At 41.7% G+C, this 27,863-nt stretch overlaps 3 protein-coding genes across 4 annotated transcripts; 2 read left to right on the forward strand and 1 right to left on the reverse strand.

Moving 5' to 3' along the window:
- Positions 1-1,250: 1,250 nt before the first annotated feature.
- ftr83 (finTRIM family, member 83) lies at positions 1,251-5,698 on the forward strand. 2 transcript variants are annotated; one of them, XM_056408447.1, is made up of 8 exons: positions 1,251-1,895; positions 2,461-2,556; positions 2,723-2,956; positions 3,182-3,341; positions 3,447-3,503; positions 3,906-3,974; positions 4,508-4,586; positions 4,821-4,907. In XM_056408447.1, the coding sequence occupies exons 1-7, from the start codon at positions 1,320-1,322 to the stop codon at positions 4,558-4,560; spliced, it is 1,245 nt and encodes a 414-aa protein (XP_056264422.1). In that variant the 5' UTR covers positions 1,251-1,319; the 3' UTR covers positions 4,561-4,586; positions 4,821-4,907. The 2 variants fall into 2 exon arrangements, with proteins under 2 accessions (XP_056264422.1, XP_056264414.1); XM_056408439.1 differs by lacking the exon at positions 4,508-4,586 and having other exon boundaries at positions 4,821-5,698.
- A 3,197-nt stretch (positions 5,699-8,895) lies between these two features.
- On the forward strand, positions 8,896-15,521 carry ruvbl2 (RuvB-like AAA ATPase 2). Its single transcript, XM_056406583.1, has 14 exons — positions 8,896-8,949; positions 10,130-10,184; positions 10,331-10,386; positions 11,304-11,445; positions 11,625-11,754; positions 11,843-11,909; positions 12,029-12,135; positions 12,237-12,330; positions 12,436-12,654; positions 12,768-12,886; positions 14,064-14,183; positions 14,287-14,416; positions 14,612-14,726; positions 15,159-15,521. The coding sequence occupies exons 2-14, from the start codon at positions 10,130-10,132 to the stop codon at positions 15,182-15,184; spliced, it is 1,380 nt and encodes a 459-aa protein (XP_056262558.1). The 5' UTR covers positions 8,896-8,949; the 3' UTR covers positions 15,185-15,521.
- A 9,886-nt stretch (positions 15,522-25,407) lies between these two features.
- On the reverse strand, positions 25,408-26,732 carry LOC130191708 (uncharacterized). Its single transcript, XM_056411371.1, has 2 exons — positions 25,763-26,732; positions 25,408-25,636 (listed from the first exon to the last, which is right to left on the reverse strand). The coding sequence occupies exons 1-2, from the start codon at positions 26,227-26,229 to the stop codon at positions 25,408-25,410; spliced, it is 696 nt and encodes a 231-aa protein (XP_056267346.1). The 5' UTR covers positions 26,230-26,732.
- Positions 26,733-27,863: the final 1,131 nt, after the last annotated feature.

The raw sequence follows: 27,863 nt of genomic DNA on the forward strand, positions 1-27,863 counted from the left end.
AATAAGCACGCGTATAACTACAGAACATTTTTATATCTGTTTCTGTGTGACAGCTTTCTCATTATTGCCATCAATCTATGAAGATGTTCCCTGTGGACTATGACCCCTGTCACTGAATTTCTTTTGGTAAAATAAGATGCCACATTTAGGATCGCATATCAGCTGTAGTTACTGTTGTTGACGGACAACAGACCCTATAAAGTCTGGCACTCGGCTCGAGCCCTGCTGGGTCTTGCACAATAGAATCTTTGAAGCAGGCTCTCTCGGCCCTCCTGTTATCTGGGCTATCAAGTGTAGTCACATTCCTATCGCCATTTCGACTGCCCTGAAACTCCATCTTGGCTTGGAGGTGTGTTCACTGTAAGGTGAAATCTACAGAGGAAGGTATTTAGCTCACAAGAGAGTTGGTTTCAAGGTGCACATCTTCTTACTTGGGACAGAATAACAGTTGAAATATAGTTTTGGTGTTGACTGACAGAAACTGCAGGCAATCAGAAACTACAGGCAATCAGTGGCAATGAAATGCAAAGTAACGAGTTGATAATTAACTCGTTCCAGGTGAGGTGAAGGTCAGGGAAGTCTCAATGGCTCCAGAACCTAATCATGGCCAACAACATGGTTCATTTGGCATCACTACTTTCTCCGTTGACCCTACATCACAAACTGCTACTGACGGGACACTGCAGCTGTGTTATTATTAGTCCAAGTGCAGAAGGATAATCTCTAGAGGTCAGTTTGTACATGCCCAAAGGGAACAGTCTCCCATGAGGCAATCTCTAGGACTACAATGAGACTACACTCAACTATAAAGAGTGACACACCTGCGGTTCCTTTACGATACAGATTGTAATAGCTGACTTCCTACTTTTCAATGAGCTCGCTTACACTCATATTTGAATGGGATGCACACAAACAGCATTCCTAACAGCACTTGTCATGTTCTGTTTGAACCTCTTTGCTCAGAAATGTATAAAATCCTCATGGCTTATATTTATTTTTTTATTTTTGATTAAAGTAAATCACAAAATAATTTTGAGGAACGACACTTTCACATGCCAAACCTTGTATCTGATGATCACACATTTCATTCGTTGTCATTACATTCTGTAGCTGAGTTAATCACTCTGTCCTTGTGTTGCCCCGCCCTTGTTTGACTGGTTTCGGCTTAACCAGTTTAGCCGCCCTCTCTGTTTACTCTATAAAACTCGCGCACATAGTAGCTGTGGGATCACTCTGCCACTGTGCTGACACGAGCCACTGACTGTTGTGTCTACACAGCACCTTCACTGCATTAGAAGGAACTACATTGACTTGTCACCATGTCATCTGACCAGGACAACTGCCACCTGTGTAAGGAATACCTCAGGGATCCCGTGTCCATCCCGTGTGGCCACATCTTCTGCGCCGTCTGCCTGAAGACATACTGGGACCATGCCGACCACACGGGCGCCTACATCTGTCCAGAGTGCAGGGTCACGTACAGCAAGAGGCCCACGCCGAGACACATGGGAGGCTCCCGGACCTCCACCATCCAACGCAACTCCGAATCCTTCCCGCCTCCGCCTCCGTCCCCTGACTACAACTACGCCGGACCCCAGGACGTAGGCTGTGACATCTGCATCGGAAAGAAGCACAGAGCCGTCAAGACCTGCCTGATGTGTCTGGCCTCCTACTGCGAGAAGCATCTCAAGCCCCACTACGAGTCAAACACGTTTAAAAGGCACAAGCTGGTTGATGAAATCGGCCACCTGGACCGACAGATCTGTCCCCAGCATCAGAAAGGTCTGGAGCTGTTCTGCCGTACTGACCAGATGTGCATCTGCGTGCTGTGTACGGTGAAAGAACACAAAGGTCACGACATGGTGTCTGCCGAGCAGGAGAGGGCGGAAGAGCAGGTACGTTTCACAACGCTGGTTTTCAGACTGGTCACCAGCTCAGCTACAGGTTTACTGGGAGCAATAAAATGTGCTTTGCTCAGCAAGACACGCGCTGATTAATGTGTTCGTGAAAGCTTTTGTTATTTGGGAATCGCCGGTGAAACATGTACCGTGTACTCTCGACAGAGCAGCTTAAAATAGATGAAAAAAACATAATGCGAGACACACCCCTATGATCATAAAGCTGCTTCCTTGTAATAAAATATACAAAGTTGCTTCCCTGTTATAAAATGTGATGATTTTTTTGGTCAATTTGAGATGTTATTTTGTGGGATTGTAGCTCAGTGGGGTAAGAGGGCCGTCCTGCAACCGCAAGGTTGTGGGTTCGATCCCCACTCTCCCCATTAGTTGCAAGTCGAAGTGTCCTTGAGCAAGGCACTGAACCCCCAGTTGCTTCCCGGGCGCATCACTGCAGCCCACTGCTCCTTAATAACTAAGGATGGGTTAAATGCAGAGAACTAATTTCCCCTTGGGGATTAATAAAAGTGTATATTATTAACAACGCCTGTTGTTTTCCCCACAGCAACGTCTGGGCGCCACCCAGGCCGAGATCCAGGAGAAGATTCATGACCGACTCAAGCAGATGGAGGAACTGAAACAAGCAGTGGACTCACTCAAGGTTTGTGCCACCGTCATCGATCACAGTTAAAAACAGACTAACCCACGTGACGCTGAATTGAAAGTTAAATTGTCGACCAGGGTGGACGACATTCCTCCATGTGGAAGCGGTGGCACAGCCTCTCTCAGTGTGATTTATTCCTGTGCGATGTTTTCTTCCCGTGCAGAACTCAGCCCACACCGCGCTGCAGGAATGCGAGAAGATGTTTGCCGACATGATGCGCTCCATCGAGAGGATGCAGCAGGAGATGACCAAGCTCATCGCCGCCAACAAGAGAGCGGCACTCAACAACGCTGAGGGCCACGTGGAGCGTCTGACCCATGAGATCGCTGACCTGAAGCGGAGGGACAACGAGATCACACAGCTGTCCCGCACTGAGGATCACATCCACTTCATCCAGGTAACTGTGGGACAGCCCCTGCACAGAGACACAAGCTAGAGTCAGGGCCATCAATACAAAAGTTCATCAAATACAAGGAGGCAGACCCAATCGCGTTCCAATGTGTATCAGCAATGTAAAAAGAAAAGAAGCTCGACCACCGTTCTGCACGTTGTACCATGGTGGAAAAACAAACACATTGAAAGTAGGCCTACACCTTATCGTGGCTGTTTTTCTTCCCTGCAGAGCTACCACATGCTGATAGCCCAGACGGCGGCGGAGGAGCTGCCAACGGTCACTGTCAACCCCTACTTCACCTTCGGCCCGGTCACAAAGGCCGTCTCTGAGATGAAGCAGCACCTCAACGAATTCAGCAATGACGAACTGGTCAAGGTGGCCAAGACAGGTGAGTTCAGAAGCACGGGATTTAAATACTAATACATTGTGCATGATCTGGTATCACGATGCACGTGTCAACATACTAATTTTTTTCATTGCTTTTTTTTGTCAGTTAACAAAATGACCTTCTGCCAACTGGACGAATCCAAAAAGAAAAAGTTGATAAAAAGTAAGTGACAAAAAAACCACGTAACTGTTATATGGGATAACATAGTGACGCGGTTTTAATAATAGCACACATGACTTTTTGACAATCCATTAAGCCAGCAGAGCAATTATTGTTAGAAATGATTGAAAGCAACATTTAAAGTAAAGCATCATTTGACAATGGGGCGGTTCATTAAGAGTTACTTTTCCCTCGTCCTCAGTAGGGCTTTGTGCAGTCCTGTTTGATGTTGTCCATTAGAGGGAGGCCGGGGGGGTCACTCAGGTGCCACATGGTTAAATGTTTACTTTGATTAGGATGTCAATCTGCCAGCGAGTTCACATGAACAGCCTTCCTTTCAAAGCTGTTATATTCCATTATGCCACTGTCACTATCTTATTAAATGATTTACATTTACTTTCCCAGGTGACGAAGCCCCCGTGTACAAGTCTCTGCCGGTCCAGGACCCTCAGCACAGGGACGATTTCCTGAAATGTGAGTCTCAGTTCCTCCGTTCCTCTTTCTACTACTCTCCCGGCTCGTCTCAGATCAGGAGGCAAATGAACTGCTGATGAGCTTCTGTCAGGCCCCGTAGTCGATAGGAACTCTACTGAACGTCCTCCAGTGTTGACAGAGACGAGGGTTAACTCGTTACAAATGTATCAGCTGGCACTCACACAGCTTTGGGACTTTTGAGGTTGCGGTTGAAGTGCTCCCTCCTTGTTTTAAGTGAGTGAGTGAAGCTCTGATGTTCACTAACCAGTCAGATTACTACACAAACAGAACATCTGAGTAGATCCTTGAGAAAACATGTTCTCGTGTTCTGCTTTGCTATGTATATTCTGTTTCAGGCAAAGGGACAGTTACTGTTATTTAAATCAAACTGCATCGTCTCTAAGGTCAAAGGGGGGAGGGGTTGAAAGGTTTTGGGTCTCGCCTTACAGCTACAGATCTAGATTGGCCTTTGTTAGCCGGACTTCTGTTTGTGGCCAAACTCACCAGCAGTGTTGATACTTCTGGCATTCCAGATAATAGGCCGAGCAGATCTAGGAGAGCCCACCGGGTTTCCCACCAGCTGTGACCCGCAGAGGGGGAGATAAACAGCAGGTGACATCCAACCCCAATTATTAATCTGATTCATGTGTCCAATCAGAAGGTCTCCCAGTTTTCTTTTAAATCACTCAAAAGTTCAGAATATAACAAAAGCAGAAACACTAACTACTTGCCACTGGTGCTGCAATGCTGCGGGAGTGCTTTGTCCATGTTGGGTTTCCTCCTTCACATTTAACAAAATCACTAAACGCGTCCTCTTGTGAATAAAATGACCATTTGTCTTCCTAGATGCCTGCGAGCTCACTTTGGACTCAAACACCGCCTACAGACAGCTCTACTTGTCTCGGGGGAACAGGAAAGCCATCCTCAAGAAAGACCCGCAGTCTTACGGTGACCACCCTGCCAGGTTCGACTCCCTGCCCCAGGTCCTGTGTAAGGAGTCTCTCTCTGGGGGGGCTTACTACTGGGAGGTTGACTGGAGCGGGGAGGGGGCTGCCATCGGAGTCACCTACAAAGGCATCAAGAGGACGGGTTACGGAGACAGCTGCCGCATCGGCTACAACCGCAAGTCGTGGAGCCTCTTCTGCTCCGATGCCAGCTACTCAGCCCGCCACAGCAAAGACCAGATCGAGATCAACGCACCATACTCGTCACGTATCGGGGTGCTCCTCGACCACGCCAAGGGAACCCTGTCTTTCTACGCTGTAGGGGAGACCATGTCCCTCATTCACCGCTTCAAGGCCTCCTTTACCGAGGCTCTCTATCCAGGCTTCTGGGTTTGGTATGACTCAGCCATCACCCTTATCAATAAGTGATTAATTAACACGCCTCCTGTGATCAATGTACAATGTGATTCAGAGTAGTACGTATATACAGACCAAAACCATGATTATTATCTGGTAATATATTATAATTCTTTTACAATACATTTTTTTATTGACTATGTGTCACGTTGTCATTCGGGGGAACTGTTCTTGATGACTGTAAATATTTTGCAAAACAATGTAAAATGTGTGAAATGTACGAAGTGAATACATTTGAATTATCGTTTGAAAATAATGTAGTTTCTACTTGATTGATATATATATCACGTGATCATTTATACAGGTTATGATACAATGTTTACAATGCAATTGATCAATAAACTTTTTTTTAACAAAGATGAACTGTGATATCATTGTGTCATTATTTATAATTTGTTTACCTCATTCTTCTATGATCACAGACTTTCACTCCGCTAGCTAATTAACTTTCACAAATATCATCCACTATGCTTTAAGATTAATTTAAAAGACGTGTTTGCATTACCAACATCAAAATAAAATGCACCTGCTGTGAGACAGAGGGAGAGAATATGTGTTATGATCAATACACCATGTTGTCTGAGCAGTGCTGCATGGCTTTAAGGAGGTCTGAGAGGTTCAAGAGGATTCGTAGAGGAGTAGCTGAGGTGTGGCTGAGAGGCTCCGGAGTTCACAGATGGTTGAACGTCATCTAGCTTTTAAAATGTTTGTGGTATGTGGAACTAGGGTTTGGCCCAGTCTGACTCGAAAGACGTTTATCATTGAGTTCGTCATAACACTCTGGATTCAGTATTATGCGATGCAAGACATCAATGCAATTCAAGCTAGTGGCCTTTTTTCTTTTTTCTCTTTACTTAATCTTAAGTGCCTATAATGTCAAAGTATCCTGATAATAGGACTGTGTTGTTATTTTGGTTTCACTGGCAGAATTTTACAGCTCGTACAATTAGGAACTAGAAAGATAATAAGACATGTTCTTCATCTGGACTTCATTATGTGTCAGTTACATATTCCCATATCTCATTCTTTTAATCATACTTTAGTTGCCATGCAATGAAACATTCCAGTTTATGACATTGACAAAAAAAAAGTTTTTTAGTCCTAATAATCTGTAGCCTTAAGCATCCTTCTCTTGTGATGGTGGAGAAAAGTGATTTTAGATTGTGGAATCCTATCCCTGTAGCCTTGGGGGAAACACTTTGTATGGAGGACTCAAAATGACTTAAGTATAAATAAATAAATAAATGAATGCATGAATAAATACAAGAATAAATAAATAAATGCTTAAATAAATGTATAAATAAATAATAAATGCTTAAATAAATGTATAAATAAATAAATAAATACAAGAATACATGTATAAATACAGAAATAAATACAGAAATTAATAAATATAAGTTATAACTCAACAGGACATCATTAAATAAATGTATTTCTACATTTCTGTATTTCTTCATTTATTTATATCTCTATTTCTGTGTCCACACGTATTTCTTCATTTATTTATGTATGACATTTACGTGTCCGTATATTCAAATGAGCTGGGGGGTCCGAACCTCATTGTTGAACAGGATTGGTCAAGTCAGGGACCAAGACAGAAGCAATCGATCCCTAGCACTTGGATCTGTAGACGAACAGCGTTTATTATGCATTCTTGTCTGTACATTCTAAATACTACTGTTGTTGAGTCACGGAATGTAATTTAAGGATGTTTTCAGCCGTGAAGTTAGTAGTTTAAGCATCAAATCTGTGGTCGATTTATCGAGATTCAGCCTAATAAGGATATGCGACGGAGATTTGAGGTCCTGCTCGCGGGACCTCTGAGCTCCGGGCGCTCAGCGCGCTGTGTGGCCGCCGAGAGAAGCCTGATCTCGGCAGGACTTTTTGAAATGCTCCGCTGGCTCTGACGTCTCCGTAGCGGCTAAACATGAGATATAATTAGGTTTTGGAGGATCTAAAGAGCACAACGAGTTTATTATTTCCTAAAAGATAACGTTACGTCAATTTGACTGAGGGTTAAGATTCATAACTTCATATTGTAGCGACCCTGGGTCAGGAAAGCTACGAGACGTTGTATATTTATTATCGTTTATTCGTAGCCTACGCCAAACAACAGTGAACACCGCAACACATTCTACTCCACTGTAAAGTATTTTACAGTGAATAATTGGAGTAAATTCATGCGCAAGAACAGTTGATGTGGTGACGTCACAAGACCAGAAAGACCGTCCTGCGTCCTCGAGAGTCTGGACTCCCAAAACCAGACTCACAAGACCAGATTCCAAAGACCAGACTCCAAAAGAACACGAGTCTGTACTCAGTGTTCTTGGAATTGATAAACGGCTGAAGTCAAAAAGCTGTCTAGTCTAACTTCTGCTAACGGTGAGCTGAGCGAGTCAACTTCAGCTTCATGTGCCAGGCAGAAGTAGTAGAGCACAACACACCAGGTGCATCACACTCCTGTGACCAATCATGCTTGAGACAGAGGTTCGGACCGCCCCAGCTCATTTGAATATACGGACACGTAAATGTCACACATAAATAAATGAAGAAATACGTGTGGACACATAAATAGAGAAATACATAAATGAAGAAATACAGAAATGCAGAAATATATTTATTTAAAGATGTCTTGTTGATTTATAACTTATATTCATTCATTCCTGTATTTATTTATACATTTATTTAAGCATTTATTTATTCATTTATACATTTATTTAAGCATTTATTTATTTATTCTTGTATTTATTCATGCATTCATTTATTTATTTATTTATACTTAAGTCATTTTAAGTCCTCCATATTGGGGGAAACACTTTGAAGCTACACAAGAGAGGGAAAAAAAAACCAAAAAACTTGGTTATGGCCATTGGGGAAACACTTTGAAGCTACACAAGAGAGGCTATGAAAAACTGACCAAAACCCTTCAGGTTATGGCCAGCGGGTGAGTTTTGCCTTTGTTCAGTGATACCGTATACCTGATTGAAATGTTTCCTGAATAAATATTTTCCCACAATGTAACTAAACGCCAGGTTCTGGATTTGCACTGCAAAGAGGGATTGTGCCATTTTAGTAAATACCTATGCAATCCCTTGTGAGCTGGTGACCTCTGGTGGACAAATGTACACAATGCTCACCAAGGGTGCCTTCGGTCACTGTTAACCCCACTCTGGGAAAGCTTCTGGGTGGGAAGACGATGCACTATTGGAGATACAAAACATACTGAAACAGAGCAAGAACTATGGTAAAAAAAAAAAACGTTTAAATTGGCTAGACTGTTGTTCCAGCTAACTTATAGCTAAGAACTTGCAAAAACCGACCTACTAATTGTGACACACCAAACTGAACAATTTCACCCCACTTGTACAAGTTTGTTGTTTTTGTAAATTCTACATTGTGTAACACATGAGTACGCCGACTTGACATATTGCAGCAGATGGAGTGAAAGGAAACAAGTAACGCTATTTGTGAATTAGTCACCCTGTCTGTTGAGGGCACTCAACCCCGGTACGTACGCGAACAAGAAGGAATTGTTTCTCGTCGGACACAGTTACTCTGCGCACCATTAGAAAGAACCGCCGCATTCTCACGTTTACTCTGGTGTGGTTGCACAGGTGAGTTTATATTCGTAAACTGGGAAAAAATACTCACGACCTGATACCGTAACATGTGTTATACAATGCCAAGCTTTTCGCGTTCGCGTAACGTCTCTGGCGGTGTGAAACAGCAACGTTAGTTACTGAAGACAGAAGACCGTTTCATAGCTAAGTTTGCTAACACAACATTAGCTAGCGTTAGCTTTAACTGTATTAACGTTAGTGCTGTCGATAATATAACGTTTAGCGTTAGGTAAATTCAGATTTAGGCCTCTGCGTGTCATTGGATTCGATCTAGTTGCTGACAACTAAGATGGGTCTTTTATAAAACCGACAAATCTGTCAAATGATAAGTCACAGCAATGTGGTCTTGTGTTGTGTGCCATGCGCTACAACTGTCACTATGACAACCGACTAGACAGGACTGACCGAGCTATATGTATGTAAGCTACCTTCATATCACCTCTGAACCTCTGAAACCTGCTGTTTTTCTTATTTAATTGGAAAATAACTGAGGTATTAACAATATTAACAGAGGTGCAACCTACACGAGGAGAACGCCCTGACAATCTCAGGCTCATTGGTAGAAAGTTTGTTGTCAGCTACAGACTATCATTGATTGTAGTTTATTATTACTGACCTTTTCCTCGACCTTTTCCTCCCGGACACTCAGCCTGTACATTATGGCACGGGGACAGACGATGGAAATCAGCCTTGTGGCTGTAATTTGGTGCATTTACATTTTAATTTAAACTGTTCATCAATATAGATTGTCTCTCTCGAACAAATAAAAAACTTGAAACTTGAAGTTGGAACATTTAAATTGCGTGACTGCGTGATTTTTTTGGAAATTGATCAACCAGAAATCTAACCTGTATTCAACCTTGTTGACATGTGAGACACATTTTTATTTCAGACTTCGATGCTAAGTTCTACTGTTCTAATTTTATTGCAGTGTTTCTGTAATATGTTGTTTTGTGCTTTAGTTTTAATTATACTCGACATTTGCACCACTTTCATTCTATTCCTTTGCCTCAGTGTTATTACAGTGTCCGATAGCCCCTCCTTAACCACCAATTACGTCCTTTTCCCAACAAAACGAGAAACGGAAAAGCTGCGAGGAGTATTTATTCTTTGAAACTTATTACTCTAAAAAAAATTAAACAGATTTATGCTGTCTGCTTCGAACGAAATACAGATGGCGAGTACAAAGGTGCCAGAGGTTCGTGACATCACACGGATCGAGAGAATCGGTAAGCATCCACTTTACACTGTTCCGCTGTGGAGGAAAACAAATTCATGACTGCGAGCTACATGTGTGCTGTCACAGGTCATCCCTTGCATATGTTTATGCCAGATATACATGGTGTTAACTCCCTCATTTCTATCTTGTTTTTAGGAGCGCACTCTCATATTCGTGGCCTTGGTTTGGATGATGCTTTGGAGCCAAGACAGGTAGCGTGCATTATAAGTTCATAGTCTGGAGCTGTGGGATTTGTCCCCTCTTTAGTGGGCATTAAGTTCTGAAAGAGGTGGTATATAGATCTATTTAGGGGTATAAAGCTCAAAGGATCTGTACTTGATTCCAGTGTATGTCAAGAAATTCAAAATGACCACTTTCTAAAGATGCAACTTAACTTTATTAATTAATGTGTAGTTCTACTTCAGAAGAAAACATTGTTGTACTACATTTACTTGATAGACAGCTGTTAGATTCAACGAGCAAATTATAACAGTTTAAAAATAATGCACTATTATTCATTAACCATCCACCTTCATATTAGAATTTAAAGTTCTACCTTTGAAGTAAATTTAAGTACATTGTGCTTTCTTTCACTCTGGTCTTGAAGTAAACATTTCAATGTGCAACATAACTGTTTTATTATTAATAGAAAAATATTTTGAGGAGGCCTACTTTTGCCAATACTTCTGCCATTACCAACAGTTTCAGTTCGAGAGAGAGTGAACAGGTGCACCGCGCTGTTTTACCCGGCGCCTTTTTGCCAAGGCGTTTTTGGAGCGGCTGCGCTTTTGGGAGTCGCGTCTGGTGTGATCGCGCCCTTACTCAACTTCACAAACACCAGTAAAATGCACTCTGGTTTGTTTCTGTTATGCTCTTGTTTGTTGTCTATAAAAAGTTTAGTGACATTGAACATGTCGCGTGTCTAAATTGCATTAAATCTGACAAACGCTTTCTAGGGAGCAACACACCCACAAAGTGTGACTTCGACCGTAATGCGCGGTTCTCGAGATCTGCAAAGGACAGACGGGCAGATTCTCTTGCCTGATGGTTAGATATTGGATTACAGCAAAGAATGCTGTGCATTAATTTGTGTTTGGCTTCAAGGATACATGTTCCCGTTCACCTGCAGGTATCTCAGGGGATGGTCGGCCAGCTCGCCTCTCGTCGGGCTGCGGGGGTCATCCTGGAGATGATCAAAGACGGCCACATAGCTGGCAGAGCGGTACTGATCGCTGGCCAACCTGGCACAGGAAAGACTGCCATCGCTATGGGTAAGGGCCCCATTGGAGACATTCCAGAACACAATATCATTGCATCCTCTTCCTCTGGAAGTCATACGGTTGTTGTAATTGGCTTCAGTTTTAGTTTCGTCAAAGCAGGTGTTCCTTTTTTTTCAGATTCACGAGTGTAGGTTAGCTGAGCTGTTGTTTTAAAAACTTTTTTTATGCAGGCATCGCCCAGTCTCTTGGCCCCGATACACCCTTCACGGCGCTGGCCGGTAGTGAGATCTACTCCCTGGAGATGAGCAAGACCGAGTCACTCAGCCAGGCTTTTAGGAAAGCCATCGGTGTGAGGATCAAGTAAGTGAGCAAGCACAAAGAAATTGTTTTATTTTTCTTTTCTCATTGTTTGAAATGAATCAGTATTCAACGTGGGCTTCTCTTACAGAGAAGAGACGGAGATTATTGAAGGAGAGGTGGTGGAGATCCAGATTGATAGACCGGCCACTGGAACGGTAGGCACTCAGAGCTTGCTGTCGCACGCTGTCGTTCTTTACGCCACAACGCGCTATCTGACTTGCTCGAAGACAGTTGGTCATGAAAGATGAACTTATACATATTTTATTTTTCTCAGGGTGCCAAAGTGGGCAAGCTTACTTTAAAGACGACTGAGATGGAGACAATCTATGACTTGGGCAATAAGATGATCGACAGTCTCAGTAAAGATAAGGTTCAAGCAGGGTGAGTTAATCTCTTCATAGATATTTACTCTTTGGGATCACTCGGGCTTGTCGGATAGCTGTACACAATCTAAACTCTATGTCTCTATGTTCTTATCTCAGAGATGTTATTACCATTGACAAAGCCACGGGAAAGATCAGCAAGTTGGGCCGCTCCTTCACCAGAGCCAGAGACTATGATGCCATGGGAGCGCAGGTATCCAGTCAAGTCTTTACACTTTCTGCCGCAGTTGGCCATCGGCCCTGTGAATGAACTTTTATTTAAAATATGTTTTATTGTATTTCTTTGTCATCCTTTTAGACACAGTTTGTACAGTGTCCAGAGGGAGAGCTGCAGAAGAGGAAGGAGGTGGTCCACACAGTGTCACTCCACGAGATTGACGTCATCAACAGCCGCACGCAAGGCTTCCTGGCTCTCTTCTCCGGAGACACCGGAGAGATCAAGTCTGAAGTCCGCGAGCAGATTAATGCCAAAGTGTGCGAGTGGAGAGAAGAAGGCAAGGCTGAGATCATTCCTGGGGTAGGTGCAACTGTGTGTTTGTGTGTGTGTGTTTTATATATATATATATATATATGAATACTTGCGTTTCTTTTTTTGACTTGCCTGATGTCAAGTATGTTTTGTGGTTCCAGGTGTTATTTATTGACGAGGTTCACATGCTGGACATGGAGTGCTTCTCCTACCTGAACCGAGCCCTGGAGACCGACCTGTCCCCAGTTCTCATCATGGCCACCAACAGAGGCATCACTCGGTACGGTTTCGGTGTACATTTTCCGACCATCCGATCATTTGAGTTGTCTTATTTATAGGGATGCACCGATCTGATCGGCACCGATCCATATCGGCCGATATTCCCATTATCGGTTTTGATCGGCGTTCTCAAAACGGCCGATCAGATGACGTAACATCTGCGAGAAAAACTATCAGAGACGTTTCAATCGCCGCGCACCGCAACGGAGACGATGCGCCCGGCGAGGGCCGCAGAGTGAGAGGTCCAAGAGGGGATCCTCACGCACCGAGCGGCGTCCCCGTCCCCCGAGTTGAATCACTGGGTCAACTCAGCCGACTCACATGTCTGAGCCCCTAGAGACTGATGCTCACGGTAAACGCATTCGATCGGAAGCGCGCGAGGGTTTTGATAAAGTTAGCGGAAAGAACCACGTGAAACAACATCCGTTTATCAAAATAAGATGTCGACAAATCAAACACTAACATATAAAAGTAAACAATGAACTGATTTTGTATCTTTATAGATCGTTTCTGAGATTTAGCTTAAATTATGCTAACATTAAAACATTTGTACTGTACCAAGGAAGAGTTTATACAAATAAGTCAGACTTTTGTATGTTAAACAAAGTCCTGTAAATGGATTTCCCCAAGAGTTCCAGGAAATGAATAATGCAGATGTGTTCCATACATATCTGAAATCCCCATCACTGGCAATCAATCAATTTTAATGTATCAATTAGGAAATTTTTCAAAGTAAAAGTCCTAAATGTTTAAAGAAATCTGTAATTTCTTTAATGTTTGAGGTGCTTTATATATGTATTTCCTCATAGTCGTAGGCAATAATGCTACACAATAGAATGCTTCAATCGACACCGTGATCGGTATTATCGGATCGGCAGATACTGATTTCAGTGATCGGTGATCGGTATTATCGGTGATCGGCAGATACTGATTTCAGTGATCGGTGATCGGCACCAAAAAACCTGATCGGTGCATCTCTACTTATTTAGGAATACAACAATATGGAATTTGTCTCATACCGTTTTTTAGGTTGATTTTAATGACTTGCAACCTGTACGTCTGGCTATGTGTTAGACTACTGTAAACTATTACATCATATTTTACGAGATGTGTGTGTGTGTGTATATATATAAATATTAGTAATTTATTTTTAATTATTTGTCGCTTTTATCACTTAGTATCCGAGGCACAAACTATCAGAGCCCTCACGGCATCCCCATCGACCTGCTGGATCGCCTACTCATCATCGCCACCTCCCCGTACACTGAAAAAGAGACAAGGCAGATCCTCAAGATCCGGTGAGAATCTGCGTTCTTCCTTTTTGAAGTTTTTTTCTTTTTTGTCTTTTTCCCAGCTTTCTAGAAGGGGAAGAATAAACCTTCATGATTTTGTTGTATTCAGGTGTGAGGAGGAGGATGTAGAGCTAAGTGAGGAGGCTCACACCGTCCTGACCCGCATCGGCATGGAGACGTCGCTGCGCTACGCCATCCAGCTGATCAGCACCGCTGGACTTGTGTGTCGCAAGCGCAAGGTAAACTCAGTCTGGACCAGCGGATTGTATTGTTGCAGCTGGAACACATGGAGGAGAAAGAAAGGCAGTTTTCAACATCTACAAAGAACCTTTTTGTTCAAGTCTCCTTGCAGATTATATTTCAGTGGGTTAGGCATGAATTCCTGTGGTCTCAGTATTGATGTCATCACTGTTTTGTTTTTTTGGCTTCTTCAGGGGACAGAAGTTCAGGTGGAGGACATCAAAAGGGTTTACTCTCTGTTTCTGGATGAGGCCCGATCCTCTCAGTACATGAAGGAATATCAGGACTCCTTCCTCTTCAATGAAACTCGTGAGTCTGCTCTTCATCCTCTCTGTTTCTGGTAGTTTCCAATTCGGTGTCAACACACAGCCACACTGCACATTGATGCTGCCGTTGAGGAAAAGTCCAACAGTGCATCAGAATATTGAAACAGACTCTGATCCAGGTGAACCTGCTGTAGTCAGTCAGTGATTAGGGAAGATGTCTGCTTTTACATGACTAAGACTCCACAGTGCTGATTGGGCAACGCGGAGAAGAGAACAGTAAAGATTCCACCTCAGCTTTGCTCTAGCAGGCTCAGTTGTCCCATCATGTTATTTATTATTTTTATAATATTAATGGTAATAATAAAAGGCCTTGCAACTGTAAAAACAAATGTGATGTAGTTTTAGAAGGTGAATAATCTTTCTACTCAATATATTCCAGTTGAATAAGCAGTGTGTATCTGTTCTTACATTTCAGCAACGGGTTCAATGGACACCTCATAATGAAGATGACTGGACTTTCTTACTCTGAAGTCTTTTTATGTTGTCTATCGTTTTACTTTTAAATTTGATTTCAGCATTGAATTACATTGAAGATAGAACTCAAATGTATTAAAGCAATTAAATGCCGCAATATGTTTCTTCTGAGATCACCTTTACTTCGACATTGTTCAAATTTATTGACTGAAATTTGACTTAAAATTCTGAATTGAACACATTCCTGTTCATCGTTGAGGCCTTACGGCAGGAATTTCCATTCCTTGTTTCCTTTTTCTTTTCACTTGTTGACGCAGTTTCTTTTTATGAAAATGATTAAACAGGCTTTTCTAAGCACAATGTGTTCATTTGTTATTTCTTTTGTCTCTCAGTCTTTGAAACAGGTTTTATTGGTGAGAAAATGTTCATTTGGAACATCAATATTACTTTAATATAATAATACTGTAAAGGGTGCACGCATGCACTAGAGACACCCCTTAATCTGTGAAGCCCCAAATAAGAATTACCTTCGCAAGTCACATAATTAGATCATCATCTGGTTAAGATGCATGTTCACTGTAGGTCTGAATAACAGAAGCACAAACAACAATTATTTTTTTTATACAAAAAATTGTTTTTATGAATACAGTTAAAGTCGGAGAGAGCTGGAGAGACTAAACACTTTTGACATCATTTATCATTCCAATTCAAGCACGTGTCAGGTTTTATGAGTTGTCATTTCAATTTCCTCCAAAACATTGAGCCTAAATAAATACATTTGTGCTCTAGAGAACATATAATCATATTATTGATTATTTAACAATGACAATTTAAAAATGGAGACCTGCATGAATAAGATAAATGCATTCCGCTGGCAGAAATCTATCCTCCGCTTATAAAGAACAGAATACACTGAATGCTACACACTGTATATACATACTCAATGCAGGTGATAAACTACAGAGAGAAAACACACGCAAGTGAGGGAAACAGGGATGCAATTAAGAGACTCGGGATGTACCCTGAGACCCCATGACGACCAAAGAGCTCTACAAACGGGTCCAGGACAAGGATATGAAGAAGTACAGATCAGGGTTAAATAAATAATAACTCCAAAACTCTTAACATACCGCAGAGCACCACTAAATCCATTATTACAATATGCAAATAGTTTGCCATCACAATAAGCCTGCTAAGAGAGGGCTGCCTACCAGAAACTCAAGACTAAATAATTAGCGAAAGGCAGAAGTTTGCAGAACATAGTTTCCACCAGGTGGAGCCCAAAGATCTCTCTTGTCGATGTCTGCTCTGCAAAGAATTCACTGTGCACACTGCCTGGAGATAAATGAAAGCCCAGAACACGTTCTTCAATGAACAAGTAAAACGGCATTGCTGACAGCTTAAAAATATCTTCCTTTTGCATCCTTTCGGCGATCAAAGCTGCTTTTCCCAGTGATGGGTGTGAGCATGTACCTTAAATGACAGCAGCTCATCCACACCTCAATCTCACACCCAGTCAGTCGTAGGCTAATAGGTGCTACCCTGCTCTGACACACACACACACACACACACACACACACACACACACACACACACACACACACACACACACACACACACAAACACACACACACATACTGGGGATCAGCCTTTCTCACACCTAGATTCTTCTGTATTTGGATAATCAGATAAACCCAACCTTTTTTGGATTGTTACTCCAACATGGGCTTATAGATAGATAGATAGATAGATAGATACTTTATTAATCCCCAAGGGGAAATTTGTCGTCATAGTAGCAGCACCAATAAACTAAACACACGAGAATAAAATATAAAATATAAAAAACAGGGATGAAAGATATAGATGTATACAAGTAAAATATAAAATACAAAATGAAGTATATATATATGTATATAAAATGAAACATATATGTATATATATATACACACACAAACAAATATAATACAATGACTGTGCAAAGTATACAAAGTAAAATATAAAATATATATGCATACACAATACAATACTAATGACTGCAGTGTAAAATTAAATTAAATATTAAAATATTAAATATAGACAGTGTGCAAAATGCAAAGTGTGTGTATGTGTAGTGTAAATGAAAATGAAATGTATGTGTGTAGTGTAAATAAATGAAATGTGTGAAGTGCAGATCAACATAGTGTAAATATGAAGTTATTATTACAGTTATTGCACTAGGATCTGGCAAGAGGTGATCTGTTATAGAGCCTCATAGCCGTCGGCAGGAATGTTCTCCTGTATCTGTCCTTGTGGCAGCGGAGCGTGAGGAGACGTCTGGAGAAAGTCCTCCTCTGTCCCTGTAGGAGGTGGTGGAGAGGGTGGTCCGGGTTGTCCAATATGGACACAAGTTTCTTCAACGTCCTCCTCTCCACCACCTGTTCCAGGTGCTCCAGCTGGCAGCCGATGATGGAGCCAGCCTTCCTAACCAGTTTGTTAAGACGGCTGGTGTCACCGGCCCGATGCTGCTCCCCCAGCAGACAATGGCAAAGTGCAGCACACTGGCGACAACCGACTGGTAGAATAACTCCAGCATCTTGCTGCACACGTTGAAGGATCGAAGCTTTCTCAGGAAAAAGAGTCGACTCATCCCCTTCTTGTACACAGCGTTGATGTTGGCCTTCCAGTTCAGTCGGCTGTCGATGGAGACGCCCAGGTACTTGTACTCCTCCACCATGTCCACGTCCACTCCCAGGACACTCAGAGGTGTAGGAGCTGTCACCTTCCTCCTGAAGTCCACCACCATCTCTCTGGTCTTGGCCACGTTATGATCTGTTTAGTTGTTTTGAAAATGGTTGCCATAATATTACCTACAGTCCTCTACCAAGAAGCTATGTTTCTTCTTATAGCTAAATATAAAAGATAAATCTAATTTACCTGCATATAGACTGTCTCCTACGTGGGAATGAATATTGAATGTCTAGTGCTGGTGGGAGAGAGTTCTGTGTGGATTACCCTGCTGCCTACATCCCATAAATCCCCCTCAGTCCCACGAGTGTGCTGTTGGCTGCTGCCTACCAAAGCATCTGATGGATTCGCTGGTTGGATTAAAGCTGGGATGAACTTCACGAAGGCTCCGTTGTTTGGATGCGAAACAAGGTTTGGTGCCCTGCCTCCCTCTCTTGGGTTGAACCCATTTCCTGAACTATAGAGAGTCGTTGCAGAATCCCGCAAAGCCCAAATACCTCTCAGCACAATCACGCCAGCCTCCGTGTATCTGATATCGGTTTGAATGGGACCCGCAGACATTAGTGCGTCTCCAGTGTTTCGCCGTGAATCCAAAACGCTGTTTACGGATCATATTCAGATCTGGGCCCTCTGGCCCGTGAGCCGGGTATCTTGGATTGGTTCCCACTCTTTGTCCCCACACCACTGTCCACAGGCTACAAGGCTGCACAGCATGCTGACGTGTTGTGGCATCCTGCCTGCTGCCCTCTCTGCGCCACAGTCGGGCTTGATAGCAGAACCCGACCATCACATCTCTTCATGTGGAGATTGGTTATCACCGGCAAGTTCGGTTTTGCTGGTGATTATGAATCAGGGAGGGACCTTCAGAATAGTACTGATGGTTTTCACCTGGGTCTCTGTGGCGGGCCGGAAAGCTCCTCGCACTATCGACTGCTTCAAAGGTCATTGGACATTCTCAGTCTGGCGAGGCTCTCAGTGTGAATATCATTAGCTTAATGGGTGCGTATAAAAATCAATCCCATCGCTCGCGTAATAAATTTACTTAAATTTAACTGAGAGCCTTTTGAAATATCTACGCTATTTCATGATTTTTGTCATCTCAATCCAGCTTTTGTTCACCTGGATGTTTGAAGCAAAAACACCACGAAGCTTTTGAAGCAGCCATGTAAGCCGCCGCCTTTTGTGAATTTATTGGCGTATTACAAAGTCACACAACTTAATAAGTCCATTTTGTTTGTGGTAGAAACAAATGCAATGACTTTGGATGTGACATGACGATACTCCTGGGACGATGATGACGCTACAAGCTCTCTCGCTTTCTCTATCTGGACTTTTACAGTTCTAACAATTTCTGAAACCGGGCCCCTCTTTGTCAAAACTACACACACAAAAATATACAGCCAAACACAGGGACTTGTCCTTGAAGGGAAGATGTTGTGACGGTATTATGTTCTAAACTAAACACAGTATGTTTTAAAATAACAGTCCTCTAACTCTTCAGAATTGGCTTCCAGTGTTATGCACCAACGGGTTGAACACCTGAATCATATTTATGGTGGTCAAGCTCTGCTCTCTATGTGATCTAATTTGTCACAGGTGTTTTCACAGATGCATTCTGGGTGCAAGTGATAGGTAATTGCGTGTAGAATTTGGGAAGGAGATCAGAAGCAATAAATCAAGTTAGCTATCAACATAAAAAAGACAAGAACAAGAATGGACACTCAACACGAGAATAATTTACATCCATCTGGTACCGAGCCCTCGAGCATATTGTCTGTGCTCTTTTTATTCTATGTTTATTATTCACATATTTTCTTCCCTGATGTCATCGTTCTTAAATAGGATTTTAGGATTCAAGCACCATGTGGAGCGTGGCGCTCGTGAATGGATTGAATACGAGTCCATTTCCTGAGGTTCCAAATAAAAAATAAATCTTCATCCTCTCTCTCTCTCTCTCTCTCTTTGCCATATGTGAGATGTGCATGAGATTCCTGTGGTAAAATTAGAGGATGAGGTCAATGAAATCGCATATGTGCTTTCACACATGGCAGTGAATGTATACATTCTTTGATGTCGGAAAAACTGGGATTCGGTCACACAATGTTACTCATTCTGCATCAGATTTGATGCAAAGTAAAGTCTGGAAGTACTTGAATATAAAATACTTGTGGGCTGCCAGACTGCAGTGGCCATAAGCCATCAATTTAACTTGTAAATGTACATGTCATTCCACTTTGATCCCAAAACTATTTAATATTTTGCAGCATAAATATCAAAACATACTTTTCTGGATAGACTGATGAGAAGGATGCGTGGCAACATGGAGAATACCGTGCCTGGTAGATCATATGCCAGCCTGAATAATCTACCAACCCCATGTATATCTAATTTCAGAGAGATCGGTGCTTAACAGCCCCCTGCTATCCTCCCTCTGGTTGTGCAAGTGGGGGGTGAGAGAAGAGAGCAGGGCATGAAAAGAGTGCATCTTCATCTAAGGGTTGGTCAAGAGTATTACCTGCATTTGAATAAAGGTTCAAATATATTACGAGCGACAGAGAATGTGTTGTAATGTAATGACTGAGGAACTAAAAATAGATTCATAAAGAGGCCGGGGGGCAGAAGAAGAGGGGGTTGTCTTCCAATCGAAGGATCCTCATTAGCATAGTACTTTTCTAGTCTACTGACCACTCGATGTCCATCAATACGGAGGTGGCAGAAGCTGCCATGCAAGGTGCCGAGGTTAAGTATGAGGGGCCGTGAGGGACATTATTCAGAATACCCTCTCACACACACTACTGAAATGCTCTCACACACACTACTGAAAAGCTCTCACACACACACACTACTGAAAAGCTCTCACACACACTAGTGAAATGCTCTCACACACACTACTGAAATGCTCTCACACACACTACTGAAAAACTATACGCTCACACACACTAGTGAAATGCTCTCACACACACTACTGAAATGCTCTCACACACACTACTGAAATGCTCTCACACACACTACTGAAATGCTCTCACACACACTACTGAAATGCTCTCACACACACTAGTGAAATGCTCTCACACACACTAGTGAAAAACTATATGCTCACACACACAACTGAAAATCTCTCACACATACTAGTGAAAAGCTCTCACACACACACATGATATGAAAAGCTCTCATACACACATATAAAAATTTCACTTGAAACGGAAGGCATTTCACTTGAAACGGAAGGTGCAGTGTTGCCAGGTCCGCGGTTTTCCCGCGGCATTGGGCAACTTTTGAAGTGTTGCCGCGGGTTGAATTTTGTGTCCGCTGGGTTATATATATATATGTCTAGGATCCGGTAGAGGACTACCATCCGTGTATGTGCTTTTACACAATGCATGTTCACCTGATCCTCTTTGTTTTTCACGTCCAAACTTTATTTTTTGAGGTAAGAGGCAACGAAGACGATATTGTACGTTTTTTTACTAGTGCTCTGCAATGCATTGAGTCATTGCAACGTGAGGAGTCCAACAATTACGGTCAGGAGAGGCTTTATAGAGAGCTTGAAGATCATACACGAACTCTATCTGCATTTCTTGCTGTGTCCAGATATAATCATGATGATAGTGATGTGAGTAATCTACTAGGATCATTGTATAGATGCTTTCAACTTTCTTCATGAACATGAGGCCAGACAGGGATCCAGTGATGTGACCAACAATTTGATACCCCCAACAATCTTGACTGGCCATCCAGGTCGGCCCCGATACAGCATAGCCACGAACAGATTGCTCACTGTGTATCCATTGGTATGACATGGCAGAGAATTGCATCGTGCTTTGGAATCAGTCGAAGAACCCTATACAGACACAGACAAACTCTGGGAGTTGAGCCATTAAGATATGCAATATTGTCAAATCAAGACCTGGACAGCGTTGTGACGACTATACTACAGAACACTCCAAATGCAGGTGAAGCATACGTTCTTGGAAGCCTGAGATCACGTGGCTTAAGGGTTCAGCGTTGGCGGGTCAGACAGAGCCTCGATCAAGTGGATCCCATTGGGCGGTCATTTAGACGCCGTCATGCCATACGCCGAAGGGTCTATAGTGTTCAGGCCCCCAACCAATTATGGTAAGTTGACTAGTAACTATTTTGTATTATCAATAAAGGTAATCAACAGTTTGCAAGCTTTACCTATATATGTTTTTATTTAATGTACTTTATATCTCCCAACAGGCATTTTGACGGCAACCACAAGCTGATTAGATGGCGGATGGTCTTTCATGGCTGTGTTGATGGCTTCAGTCGGACCATTATATACTTACGGTGCTTATCTAACAACAGAGCCTTAAGTGTCTTGTCATTATTTTTGGGAGGAGTACACAACTTTGGTTTGCCCTTACGGGTCAGATGTGATCATGGTATGGAAAATATACGTGTTGCCCAGTTTATGTTGGAAAGAAGAGGACTGAACAGTCGTAGTGTTATTACAGGAGTTTCAGTACACAACCAAAGGATTGAGAGACTATGGGCAGAATTGAATAGAGTTGTATCTAGACACTTTATTAATATGTTTAACTTCATGGAGGAGCAGGGTATACTGGACTCATTGAATGAAGTACATCTATTCTGTCTGCATTATGTTTATTTCCCAAGAATTGAAAGGGCAGTAACAGAATTTATCAACCAGTGGAATAACCACGGCCTGTCCACACAAGGGGGGAGGACTCCTCTTCAGCTGTGGCATACAGGGTCATAAACAATGTAGGAATCCATCCCGTTATAAATGACATTTTTGATGACGATAACTACTATGGCATTGATGAAGAAGGGCCATTACCTGAACTTCAAACCAATAATGATGTTAGAATTCCAGACATTGATGTAACGATTAATGAGACCACAATGGACAGTATTCGACAAGTGAATCCACTTGAAAATGATGGGAACCATGGAATAGATGTGTTTTCTTCTCTTCTGCATTTTCTTCTCTGAAAACATGCATGTTATGTAAGGTTTTGTTAAAACATTGTTTACTTCACCTGTGCAGTTTTCTCAGTGAATTACAAGAGTTATGTTAAAGTTAACATTGTTTTATTACACAAAAATGAACAAACATTTGTGAACGCATTTTTTCAAAAAGACAGGCAGAGGGAGAAACAGACAGACACATAAGACACGGACGGATAAGAGACAGAGGGAAATGACTCAATATACTTTAACTTTAACGTAACTGCCTAAGGCAATATCTATGGAAGCCGTTTCCGCCACTGTGATAAAAATTAAGATCCTGCAAGTCATTATGACTTCACTATCTCATAATTATTAGATGCTAAGTCATAATTATGAGATAGTATCTCATAATTATTAGATGCTAAGTCATAATTATGAGATAGTAAGTCGAAATTATGAGTGAAGTCATAATTTTGAGACACTATCTCATAATTTCGACTTACTATCTCATAATTATGAGATGCTAAGTCATAATTATGAGATCGTAAGTCGAAATTATGAGATAGTGAAGTCATAATTATGAGATACTATCTCATAATTATGACTGACAGGATCTTAATTTTGTTATCACAGTGGCGGAAACGGGCTTCCATAAATATCAGTGTGAGGGGAAGAACAGTTCCATTTTATTCCTTTTTCAAAGACATATATGTTTATGCCCTGCCAAACCCATACGAGTTTCCGATTGCAAAGTCGAACTTCTCCTTAAAGAGCCGATATGAAACATGTAGTGGCAACTTGAGACAGTTGACACACGTGTTGGCCACAGGGAACATTGGGGTCGAGGAGAAGTCGTCATCTTCCTTCTGGATGAACTGGATGGAAGGAGTTGGAGAGAAGCCAATCGGTGGTAGCACAGATGCTCCAGTTGCAAAGGCCAATATTTTTTGGAGTTTGGATGGCCCTTCTTCCTCTATAAGAACAGAAAAACATTGTAAGTGGTAGTTGGTCCAATAAGCATGTATATGAAACAGCAACTCATTTGATACTAAATAAATTGTGAAATAAGAGTATTGTACTTGAAAAAACTGAATAACTCTTATAGCAATATATTTACAAAACACCTTTCATCTTTTAACAATCTCAAAGGTGCTACTTGATGACATTACAACCAAGAAAGTAAGTAAGTTTAAGCTATAATGTTTTTGTTACACAAGTATTTTTTTCTTCTTCACAAAACACACACAAAAAACAATAACACTAAAATATAAATAGACACATAGCTTTACTTATACACTAAACTGTCAATTACCCTCTGCATCCTGGAGATAGTCTCTCCAGAAGGTAACGACTATCTCCTCAGCAGCTCTCTTGTTGCTCCCTTCTGGAGACAGCCAAATGCTGAAAACATCATCCATCTGGTCAGCAGTCAGTGTGCTTGGCTCATGACAGAGCAGGGACGAGCTGTCTGGATGCCTTTGGATTTTCTCCAGAACCCCAAGCGTTTTCAGTCCTTCACAGAATCTGTACAAATAACATGGAATTTTGAAGAATTTAATTAGGGTTCCTAATTCACTTGTGCATTGTAAATTTACTTAGTTTTATATACAAATAATAGATTTAGTTGGTCTATGGGTAAAATTCTGATTGCTACTCTGATTAATCTGACTGCAAACAACCAACACCTCTGAATACCTTTGAAATGGACCTTGAACCCTGTGGATGATCTGGAACATGACAATGTCATGTACCAGCAAATCCCTGTCTCTTATAGAGCGCATAGGCCTCAGACATCCTGCATTGGCCAAGTAGTCAAGCAGAGGTGCCGTTGTCATCTCAAGGTCCTCAAGGGTTGTACTTTCAGATACCTAGCATCACAAGGAGCATCAGGATAGTTTGTTATGGAGGCTACTTATTAGTAAGAACCCAGACACTGGACGTCTGCATAATTAACAAGGGTGCCCTAACTTGTTTTCTTCCAGATAGCTACAATGTGATAAACAATAAGGAAAATACACTTTGCCGACAACCTATAGGAAGTGAGCATTCAGCAATGAGCAGACTGGGCTGGATTGGTATTCCCTCTCAAATGGAAAACGGCAAGAGAATATTATAATGTAACCTAATTTTAATGCAAGATAACATTTAGACTACCAACTGACCTTTTTTACTTTTTCCAAAAGTTCATTGTCAGCTATGTCGTCTAGCACTGGCTTTGCTGAACCATCAACCAGAAGAGAAAATATTGTTGGCGAGAGGAAGTTTGGTGGCGGACCACCATGTACCAAGCTTACAGCAATGGCTCTGCCAGCTGTGTAGTACCGGTCCTCTCTTAGAGCTTCAAAACAACAGGATAAAAGGAAATGTCATATTGATAAATACATAAAGACCCACTACCACATAAAATCATGGATTTCATTGTGCCATTGAATACATTGTAAATCAGTTCAAAAGCTGAAAGTTGTATGTAAAAAAAAAAGATTACAAAAAATTAAAATGGTCATTACCAGCACTGTCAAGAGCCAAGTTCTTGCTGTTTTCTTTCCCCTCAAACATGGGTGACCTGGCCATGGTCTCCATCAGCAGCCTCAAGAATTCCTCCTTGGCCCTCCTAAATCAATCCCTTCCTCATTTCTCCCCATGTCATCTGAGAATTTCACGCAGATCATCAAGTTGGGGTTATAGGACACCCTTTGAAATCCTCGCACGGCTCCCTCCCAGACAGCAGAGCGATTTATATTAAATTTGCACTGTTGCTTTGTGTTGATTTTGCTTGAGAGTTCCAGCAGTATCTCTTGAACCGGGACCTTTTCTACACTATAAAGACAACATCAAAAACAAATGATCAGATATGACAAAATAATCTTAAAATAAATAGTTCATATCAACTATGTGATCACATCATCCTCAATAGTTGACACATTCTGTGTTTGTGCTACTCACATTTGACTCTCCATACTGGCAATTATAGCCTGGTTGAACTCCTCATCATCTGAAGAGTCATCAGGAAGAGCAGCCATAAGTCTCAAATATGAAGAGTAGTCACCATCTTCACCACTTGTGCCAGGGTTGCCATCACTTCTTGCAAGGCTGCCTCCATCATCACCGCTTGTGCCAGGGTTGCCATCACTTCTTGCAAGGCTGCCTCCATCATCACCGCTTGTGCCAGGGTTGCCATCACTTCTTGCAAGGCTGCCTCCATCATCACCGCTTGTGCCAGGGTTGCCATCACTTCTTGCAAGACAGCCTCCATCGTGACCACTAGTGCCACTTCCTTGCATTGCTGTACGCCTTCTAACAACACTTCTGGTGGCGTGTGTGATGCCATAGCCATGTTCATCACCACTGCCAGTGCCAGGGTTTCCATCTCCATCCTGACTGCTAGTACAGGGGTCATCCCTACTTCTCATTGCTCTTGTAGCAACCCTGGTGGTGCTAGGTCTGCCAGTGTGGATTTGTGAACCATAAACTTCCAAACAGTCATCATCCTGGTCCTTAGCAGTTGCACAACTGCTTAATGTTGATCTGGTAGTGATGTTGGAACATTCATTTTCTTCATCTGAGTCAGTCTTAAACAGAAAAAGAAAGACCAAAAATATATATCAAAAGCAAAAATCACAACTTTGAAATTAAATAACCATATTAGAAACAAGTTATCGTTTGACCGATTAAAACAAGGAACCTTTGTTTGTGCTTTTCTCTGGTTTGATTGCGCTCAAACCTTTGCTTTAATTGTATATATTGTATACTGCTACAAGTAATAAACAGTTTACATTTCATTTTCGAAAGATACAATTCTATTCAGTGAAAAGTATTAAAAACAAATAAAAGAAAGAAAGCAAACTTACTAAAATGGTCCTTGATGGTCTCACATACAGGCCTTTGGTTTTAAAAATCTTATGGATTAGCATTCCATTCAGCTCCTGGCCCTCCTGGAGTTTAGGGACACCAGCTTATTGCCACAAGCCATTAGAAACTGGAGGCTACAAAGAAGATGGGGATATTACAACAACAAAAATGCTTTTAGGCTATGTCGTTTGTTGTACGATGGTGTGAGTCTGTGTGTCTCCTTGGTTTCTTGCTCCTACGAGGTATGTGACCGAGTCATGTACATTTTATAACAAATGCTATTGTATTATGTTTGTAATAATCATGATTGCACTTTGTAAACCTGTGTTTGTTCTTTAAAGTGTTCTATAAATAAAGATTATTATAATATTATTTACAAAGTAAGAAAAAAGTCTTTACCTGACATCCTCTGGAATGTGCACACCAAAACCATCTCTGATGCATTCCACAACAGTCTGGTGGTCCCAGGCCTTCTGAATTCAAAGGCACTGAGGATGTGCCCATGTTTGTGTAACCATAATTTTGGATTTTGTTTGCACACTATTCCCCATGATGGATTGGGAAGTAATATTACGTCCTTGTTGAAATGGTCATGCTGCTGTGATCTAGCTCTGAAATGAGAATGTAACTCTTAAGACGACATGAAAACAGCCACTGCACGTTAAGTCATGCTAACATAGATAAATACAAGACAGAGACCACAGTCGAGAACAACATACAAACAATAGATATCTTAAACACGTCCAGTTTGACAAGAGCAAAATACTAACCGTCACCCCTTATCGACCCTCCTTTGGCTGTGAATTAACTAGGCTGCAACTAACGATTATTTTGATAATCGATTAATCGGTTGATTATTTTATCGATTAATCGGATAAAAAAACTTTAATTTTCAACCCTTTATTCAAAACAGGGTCCGTACGGTCATGGAAAACCTGGAAAAGTCATGGAATTTTTAAATGGCTATTAGCAGGCCTAGAAAAGTAATTGAAAAAAATAAAATCCCAAAATATTTGGAAAAGTCATGCAAATTTGTTTTATTCAAATGTTAATTTACACGGTATAGATACGGTATGCTTTGGAATTCTCATTGTTAGTTTAAATACTACATCTTCTCACTTTGTCACGTATAGACAGAGTTTTCACAAAATGTTTAATCATGGAAATTTGGTTTAAAGTCATGGAAAGGTCCTGG

This window comes from Pseudoliparis swirei, chromosome 3, assembly GCF_029220125.1.
Source record: "Pseudoliparis swirei isolate HS2019 ecotype Mariana Trench chromosome 3, NWPU_hadal_v1, whole genome shotgun sequence".
In the NCBI taxonomy this organism is placed as follows: Eukaryota; Metazoa; Chordata; class Actinopteri; order Perciformes; family Liparidae; genus Pseudoliparis; species Pseudoliparis swirei.

What these genes read in the sequence shown, in the direction of transcription:
- ruvbl2 (XM_056406583.1), top strand. Translation starts at nt 10,130, where the DNA reads ATGGCGAGTACAAAGGTGCCAGAGGTTCGTGACATCACACGGATCGAG. An exon ending in ATGCTTTGGAGCCAAGACAG is followed by an intron (nt 10,387 to 11,303) that starts GTAGCGTGCATT and finishes GTTCACCTGCAG; the next exon opens with GTATCTCAGGGGATGGTCGG. An exon ending in ATGATGCCATGGGAGCGCAG is followed by an intron (nt 12,331 to 12,435) that starts GTATCCAGTCAA and finishes TCATCCTTTTAG; the next exon opens with ACACAGTTTGTACAGTGTCC.
- LOC130191708 (XM_056411371.1), bottom strand. Translation starts at nt 26,229, where the DNA reads ATGAGAAGTAGGGATGACCCCTGTACTAGCAGTCAGGATGGAGATGGA. An exon ending in GCCAGTATGGAGAGTCAAAT is followed by an intron (nt 25,637 to 25,762) that starts GTGAGTAGCACA and finishes TTGTCTTTATAG; the next exon opens with TGTAGAAAAGGTCCCGGTTC.
- ftr83 (XM_056408439.1), top strand. Translation starts at nt 1,320, where the DNA reads ATGTCATCTGACCAGGACAACTGCCACCTGTGTAAGGAATACCTCAGG. An exon ending in AGGAGAGGGCGGAAGAGCAG is followed by an intron (nt 1,896 to 2,460) that starts GTACGTTTCACA and finishes TTTTCCCCACAG; the next exon opens with CAACGTCTGGGCGCCACCCA. An exon ending in ATCACATCCACTTCATCCAG is followed by an intron (nt 2,957 to 3,181) that starts GTAACTGTGGGA and finishes TCTTCCCTGCAG; the next exon opens with AGCTACCACATGCTGATAGC.